Genomic DNA, 7,762 nt, shown 5'->3' with positions numbered 1-7,762 from the left:
GAAGGTGCTTCCAATCTCAGCGTTGAGGCCTTTGGAGATTCGGTTGACCTTTTTGTCGCACTGGGTTTTGCGGGATGAGGTTGATAGCCCCATGTCCGACCCTACTCCTTTTGTAGGGGGCTTATCTGTCCATGGCCGAATTTTCATTCTGTTTCGACTTGCTTAATCTGTTTCTGATCCCTCCCTGATATAGATACCACAATTCCTTCCCACAGACAGCAGCATAATGTTCTTTCCCTGAGACTGTAGCGCGTGTGGTGGACAATCGCGGTACTGCAGGGGATCAGCAGCTCCCCGAAAGTGAAAGCATTCTCAATTAGGAAGTGCTGGGAGATAACATGGCTTCGAAAGAACAGGTTAAGAATTTAACCGAGGACGTAATTTGTCCCATCTGTCTGGATTTCTTCACCGATCCGGTTACACTGGAGTGTGGAGACAACTTTTGTCGCTCTTGCACCATACGGTGTTGGGAAAGGGAGCAGAGAAACTCGTGCCCGAAATGTAGAGAGATGTTTTCTGACCGCACCCTCAGAGTCAATCGGGCCTTAGCAAATCTTGCTGAAAAATTTCGAAATCTAAACCCGGATCTGAAAGGGGAGGAAAGTAAACTTCAGTGCGGGGCACATGAGGAAGAACTGAAGCTATTTTGTGAAACGGACAAGACACTGATCTGTGCAGCTGCGCAGGAACACAGAGAGCACCGCTTCATGACGATTAAAGAAGCTGTTAAAATTTACAAGGTAAAACTAAGCCGAATTTGATATTCACCCCATCCTCACTTGTCCTGTCCTACTTAGCACACGAGCCTCCATAACCAGCATATTATTCTCCGCAACTTTCGCCGTCTCCATCAGGATCCTACTAGCAGGCACAGACTTCCCTCCCACAGCCCACCCCCACCCACTCCCCACAGCACTGCGCTCTTTGTGGGGATCGCTCTCTACGTCACTCCCTTATCCACTCGCTCCCACCCACTGATCTACCTCCTGGCATTGACTCCTGAAAGCGGGACCAGTGCTACACCTGACTCATACACCTCCTCCCTCGTCACCATTCAGGGGCACAAACAGCCCCAATTCCTCCCGTTTCTTCCATGGTCGATTGTCCACTCGTATTACATTAATTCTTTTTCAGCTCTTTACCTCTTCCACCTGTCCCCTCTCAGCTTCTTACTTCATCACCCTCCTCCACGTTCCCCCTCTCATTGTCTCACCCCTCACCTGTCATCTGGTTCTCATCCCCAACCTTTTTATTCTGGTTTCTGCCCTATTCCTTCCCAGTCCTAATGAAGGGTCACACCCAGAAACACCGACTTTTTATTTCCCCTGAATAGATGTTGCCTGACTCACTGAGTTCCTCTGGCATTTTGTGTGATAATCGTGTTTGACCACCTGTTTCTATTTCCTTCGCTCTCTGACTTCCAGGACCAGCTGAAATCTTCCTTAGATTCTCTCACAAAAAAGAAATCAGACTTCCAGGAAAAGGAACAACAACAGAAAGATAAGATTTCCGGAGTTCGGGTGAGGCTTCCTGATCAGAATTTCCGATATTAAAGGATAGCTTTGCTGCATTTAATTCAGAATAGCACAGTATCGCAGCTCCAGTGACCAGCGTTTGATCATGACCTTTGGTGCTGTCTGTATCGAGTTTGCATGCTCACCCTCTGACCACGACAGTTTCAGACACATCCCTAGGACATGCTAGAAAAATGGTTAATTATAATTAACCCCGTGAAGTTGGAGGATGGTGTGTGTGTATCAGGTGGGAGTTAATGCGTCAATGAGGGAGAATAGGTTTCAGGAAAATGTGAGGGAATGGGGTTGACGGGATTGCTCTCAGAACTAGCATGAACTTCAATGGACCGAATGGTAATCTTAATGTCATGAGAAAGTGCGACACAGCAAAACAGTAAATTTATCTTCACCTTTCACTCAACAGGAACAGTCACACAGCATTGAGACCCACATCACATCCCAGTTTGCTGAACTGCGCCAGATTATCATTGAGAAAGAGCAGAGCGTGCTCAGAGATCTCAGGAAGGAAGAGGCGAGGATTCTAAATGGAATGGAGAAATATCTTCGAGAGTTTCAAAAGAATATAAGGATTATTCAGGAGGAAATCTTAAAGATAAAAGAACAGATGGATTAAAAAGACAGTGTGATATTTCTCAAGGTGGGGGATTATATTTCATTTTTTTTTGTCAAGGGGGACTAAATGAACAGTGGTATATTTGAAGTGCACAGTGGCCATTTCTAACAAATCAATTGCCGCTGCTGGCAACCTCGCACAGATTGTTATACTTGTATGACACGCCTTCCAATCACTCCAATAATCATGGTCCAAGATGTCGAAAATATGTATTCGAACCTTCATTAACAACATAAAATCTTGAAGCGATGAAACTTAAGCGTAATTAATCGTAAATTAAACTGCAACGAAGTTGTCAACAAAAGGTATGCCATCTGTCCGCAGCTCAAGACTGCCCAGAACAAAGTACGAATACCTCACCTTTCCTTTTTAACCACACCCCACTCACGTGACCAGTTACCATCATAAACACGGAATACAGAATACAATGCAGACGGAAAACAGATGCGTTGCTCCTGCACACATAATTTACAAATGGCAGTAAACTGTTTCTCACCAAACAATTGATGCAACTTCTCCGGGTTGTTGTTGTCCCAAAATTGGAATTCCACAACTTCTGTACATCCCAGGACAGAATGCAATATTCTCTGAAATGATTTACTCTGATTATAACACACAGCTACTGATTGTGTCCTTGATTACCACATTACATATCTTCTAAAACTCCCATAACACCCAGTTCCAGTCAAAGGCTGTGCGTGCGTCTAGTGCGGTGGGTGTGAGGGACTCTCTGTCAATCAGTGAGAGCAAAGAATGTGACCCACACATCAGACTTATCCTCTATATCCGGTTTCCATCAGATTAGCCATTTTAGGAAATCCTTAACTGTCTCTTTAATTTCTCAGCTAAGTTTTACATGGAATTTTCAACATATTGTAATGATTTGGATGAAATGATGTGGACAGTGAGTCCAAGCCTAATCAGATTTGTGTTTTATTTATTTCAGGAGGAAGCTTGTCGGAACAGGAGGTAGGACATGCTCTTTGCTGAAACCCTGTGTGGATTTGTAAAATAATTCAAAATTGCAGTTTATAACCAGCAGTTTCATATTTACAGGATGAAAGACGACGTCCAGGAATTGTCAGTGACAGATGAGGCCTTACCGGTTGAAAAATTCGATTACCTCTATTTGTTGAACACAGTGCAGAGAGAAACACTTGATGGCATTAATCGAGGTAGAACTTACAAAGATTAATTTCTGCTTGTTTACGAGATCACAATTAAGTTATAACTTTAAGCACACATTGGCTGTAATAATGGACTGAAGAGGAACTGAAGTTAATTCCACATCAACCCCACTGACTGGGTGCATCACCGTCACACGGTCAGTTAGGCATGTCAGACCCCTGACCACACCAGCACAGGGCCACAATACAGCCAAAAAAACGGTACTGGCAGATGAACCACTGTGTCCTGATGCCAGGCACACTGTCGTAACACGCCAAGACAAGAGGTTGAATCCAACTACAGGAGCTGGGAAATTAATACTGGGTTTATGCTATTGCAGGGTGTGAAAGCAACTAACACCATAACACACACAGGCCATCAGAGTGTGACACACGGTCAAAGAGATAGGTAAAAATTCCTATTCATGAATGAAATCTGTCGTCCTTACCCAGTCTGTCTGTTCTCTGCACTGAGCCACCCTCCGACATGACGTCATATCAACGGTTCACAGATAGACTCCAGGGTGAGATTCCTCAGGAGGATGATATGGGAAGGGTTTGACAGATGTTGAACCCACGGCCCACTTCTCTGCAAGGCTAAGATGTCTTCTTCTGCTTCTCCCATTTGCGAATGTTTGTCCCATATCCCTCTCAGTACTGTCTCAATGTATTTTAAAATATTTTAATTACACCTGTTTCTAGAGCTTCCACTGACACCAATTTCCATCTGCCCACCTCCCTCTCTCTTTTTGAGAAAGTTACACCATAGATCGCCTCTCACCTTAAATCTAAGCCCTCTGGTTCTCTACCATTAAGTCCTGGGTAAAAAAAGACTCTCACTTTATGTAGGCCCCTTATGGTGTCATAGAGTTGGATAAGGAATCATTCCTCAACATCCTACACTACAGGGAATTATCCCTAGCACAACCAATCTCTCTTTTTAACCCACGCGTCCCAGTCCTTTTAACAGCACCCTCCCCACCCTGAAGCTTCCCGTCCAGTGTAAACATACCCCTCCCAGAGTCGGGGCAGAAGAAATGCAGACAATACCCCCAGTGTGGTCCATCATCAACATCAAAGGCCTTGCTTAAGTTCCTGTGGACAGTGTCGAATAGGCTGATGAATACAGAACTTAAGGTGTTATATTTGAATACTCCAGTATATGGAATGAGGAATTTGTAGAATGCCCCCGAGATAGCTTTTTAGAACAGCATGTGGTTGAGCCCAATGGTAGAAAAGCCAATTCAGGAGTGAGATTTGAGGTGCAAAGGGACTTGGGTGTCCTTGTGCAGGATTCCCTGAAGGTTATCTTTAAGCTTGAGTCAGTGGTAAGATCGGCAAAATCAATGTTTGCTTTCATTTGGACAGAATTAGAATGCAGGCATTAGTCAGACCACAGTTGGAGTATTGTGAGCAGCTTTGGCCCCTTATATAGGAAAAGGTGTGCTGGCATTGGAGAGGTTCACGAGAATGATTTCCTTAATGAAAGGGTTAACATATGAGGAGCGTTTGATGGTCCTAGGCCTGTACTTACTGGAGTTCAGAAGAATGGCTGATTTGTTATCCTTCTCCACACGGCCTCCTCCCCAAAACTTTCGATTCCCCGACTAATTACGAAACTATCAACCTCCGCTTCAAATATGAAACACGAGAAAATCTGCAGATTCTGGTGATCGAAGTAACACAGGTCCTGATGAAGGTCTCGGTCTGATCTCCCTGAAGGCTATCTGGAGGGAGTTATTGTCAGGAGGATGTATCCTACAGTGGGTGGGTCGAGGCCCAGAAGGCAGAGCTTCCGACCATAGGATGACCGTTTAGAACAGAGATGAGGTGGAATTCCTTTAGCCACAGAATAGTGAATCTGCCACAGGCGGCTGTGGAGGCCAAATAATTGAGTATATTTAAAGCAGGGCAACAAACTCAAAATACTGGAGGAAATCAGCAGGTCAGGAAGAATCTGTGAAAAAGAGTAAACAGTTGACGGTTCAGATTGAAACCCATTATCGGGACCTGTGTTGCTTAAGAGTCCCTACAAATTCTTCCCCTGTCGTCATGAGGGGCTGTGGTTGATGGGGTTGTGGGAAAAGGGACAAAGGAATCCTCAGCTCCGATTTGTGTCCCTCTCCACCTTCTCGTTACGTCTGCACACACAGTTCACCCACAGGCTTTCCATCAATCTCCTACCTGGTTCTGGTTCAATCTGCTATTCATTTCTCCCCTACTCACTCCCATTATCACTTCCTTTACTGTCTCGAAACTCCACACTTCCCCACTTCAAACCTCACACTCACAAATGAATGTTAACATTGAATGAAGGGCCCGTTCCTGTGCTGTACTGCTCTATGTTCGCTGTTCCCTGTTTAGAAGAATGAGGGGATATCTCAGGGAAACACGACATTCTTTCAGGGCTCAACAGGCAGGATGCTGGGGGGGGGGGTGTATTTCCTGTCTGAGGAGTCAAGGGTCACTGACTGTTTGGAATTCTCTACACGGGATGGGGGGTGGTGTCTCAGTTATTCAGTTCATTTAAAGTCACAAAGCCCTTCGTCGTACAGCATAGAAATGTGCCCTTTGACCCATCACCTCTGTGCTGACCTATTTACCCATCTACATTCATCCCTTTGGCCGGCATTGGGTCAGTCTCCTTCTGTGCCTTGCCTATTGAAGTGTCTGACCAAGTGTCTCTTAAACACAGAGGACTGGAGGCCTGTGACCTGCAGAGGTCGGTGCTGGGGCCCGGGTTGTTTGTCACTCAGATTAATGAATTGGATGAGAATGTTAGTGGCATAGTTAGTAGGTTTATGGATGTCACTAAAATTCATGGCATAGTGGACAGGGAAGAGGGTCATCGGACCCTTGATCAACTGTAGAGTTCGGTACAGTGACAATGTTTTAAAATACATCTTTCCAGGTAAGTGGATAAGAAAGGTGAAAGGAATAATGGGCGAATGGGACTAGCTCATTAAAGCAAATTGATCGGCACGAACAAGTTGGGCCGAAGAGCCTTTGTGACCTTCTGTTAAAATCCATTCACCACAACCTTCACATCATTATCCAACCCTTTCCGTACTCTTTTCTGCTGTCTATCTCCCCTATTTATTTATGTTCTTGAGGGAAGATCTCGACCTGAAACGTAGACTGTTCATCTCCCTGACACGCTCAATTCCTCCAGTATTTTATGTTTGTTTGATCATGAAATCTCTGCTCTCCGCCCAGCGGAAAAATTTGGGGAGATATCAGTAGTCCATCAGCTTTCGTTGGGTCAAACCAAGGTTAAGGTTCGTGTCGGCCACCCCGACTGCGCCTGAGGCTCAGCGGCCTTTCTACCGATCCCGGAACCGCGCTGCCCGAGTATCACCCCGCTACCCGGTGCCGCGCTGTGCGAGTCTCCCCCCGATCCCCGGGGACTCTCTAATTCTCTGCTTCTGCCCCCAGTCTCCGTCAGAGTGGATGTGGAAACAGCGCATCCGGAGCTCGAGGTGTCCGAGGATCGGAAGAGTGTGAGACGGACCGGGATCCGGAGGGACCTCCCCGACACCGGGAGGAGATTCACAAACGGGGCTTACGTGCTGGGATCGGAGGGATTCACATCGGGGAGACATCACTGGGAGGTGGAGGTGGCGGGGAATCGGGGCTGGTTTCTGGGAGTTGCGGCAGAGTCTGTGAAGAGGAAGGGACGGGTCAGACTGACTCCGCAGACAGGATTCTGGGTCATCGGGCGGGTTGATGACGTGTTACATAGGGATTATGACGTCATCGGTGTTCGTTCCTCCCCTGTGACCTGTCTCCCTGCCGGTCCCATACACGGGAGGGTGGGAGTTTTTCTCAGTTACGAGTCCGGGACAGTTTCATTTTACAACGCGGAGACCAAGTCCCATCTCCACATCTTCACTGGAGATAAATTCACGGAGAAACTTTATCCTTTCTTCTGGTCTCGGTATGCAAATCGGTGACTGAGAATCTGCTCCGGTTCCGCTCCGGGTCTTTAAACGGTTCGGGTCCCGGGACCGGCGTCAGGAGTAAATTCCCTGTAAATATAAATGTGCGGAGAGTGAAATAAACACGAGATGAGAATTATCGATCCATTAATTTTAACTCGTTCACCGCATCTTCCAACGAAACAGAAACACCGCGGATGCAGCCTTGAGCTCCCCCGCGTCCCAAAGTCCACCCGCACAGAAAGAGGTTAAATGGGACAGATGGGGGCAGTGCTGACTGGAGAAGTTGGGGTCAGGGTGAATCTTGCTAAGATGATAAGACATAGGAGCAGAATTGTGCCATTCATTGACTCCACTCTGCCATCCCATCACGGTTGATCACGGATCCCACTCAATCCCATACACCAGCCTGCTCGCCATATCTTCTGATGGCCTGATCGATCAGGAAATGATCAACTTCTGCCTTAAATATACCCACAGACTTGGCCTCCACTGCAGTCTGTGGCAGAG

At 46.5% G+C, this 7,762-nt stretch overlaps 1 protein-coding gene across 1 annotated transcript; it reads left to right on the top strand.

Annotated features, from left to right (window-relative positions):
* Positions 1–338: 338 nt before the first annotated feature.
* On the top strand, positions 339–7,403 carry LOC140198343 (zinc-binding protein A33-like). Its single transcript, XM_072259443.1, has 6 exons — positions 339–740; positions 1,425–1,520; positions 1,939–2,172; positions 3,095–3,117; positions 3,205–3,323; positions 6,750–7,403. The coding sequence occupies exons 1-3, from the start codon at positions 339–341 to the stop codon at positions 2,146–2,148; spliced, it is 708 nt and encodes a 235-aa protein (XP_072115544.1). The 3' UTR covers positions 2,149–2,172; positions 3,095–3,117; positions 3,205–3,323; positions 6,750–7,403.
* The last annotated feature ends 359 nt before the right edge of the window (positions 7,404–7,762 follow it).

The sequence above is a fragment of the Mobula birostris genome, chromosome 5, assembly GCF_030028105.1.
Source record: "Mobula birostris isolate sMobBir1 chromosome 5, sMobBir1.hap1, whole genome shotgun sequence".
Lineage (NCBI taxonomy): Eukaryota > Metazoa > Chordata > Chondrichthyes > Myliobatiformes > Myliobatidae > Mobula > Mobula birostris.
The sequence above is the reverse complement of the archived record's forward strand: the minus strand, read 5'-3'. Positions and strand labels throughout refer to the sequence as shown.

What these genes read in the sequence shown, in the direction of transcription:
- LOC140198343 (XM_072259443.1), top strand. Translation starts at nt 339, where the DNA reads ATGGCTTCGAAAGAACAGGTTAAGAATTTAACCGAGGACGTAATTTGT. An exon ending in AAGCTGTTAAAATTTACAAG is followed by an intron (nt 741 to 1,424) that starts GTAAAACTAAGC and finishes TCTGACTTCCAG; the next exon opens with GACCAGCTGAAATCTTCCTT. An exon ending in ATAAGATTTCCGGAGTTCGG is followed by an intron (nt 1,521 to 1,938) that starts GTGAGGCTTCCT and finishes TTCACTCAACAG; the next exon opens with GAACAGTCACACAGCATTGA.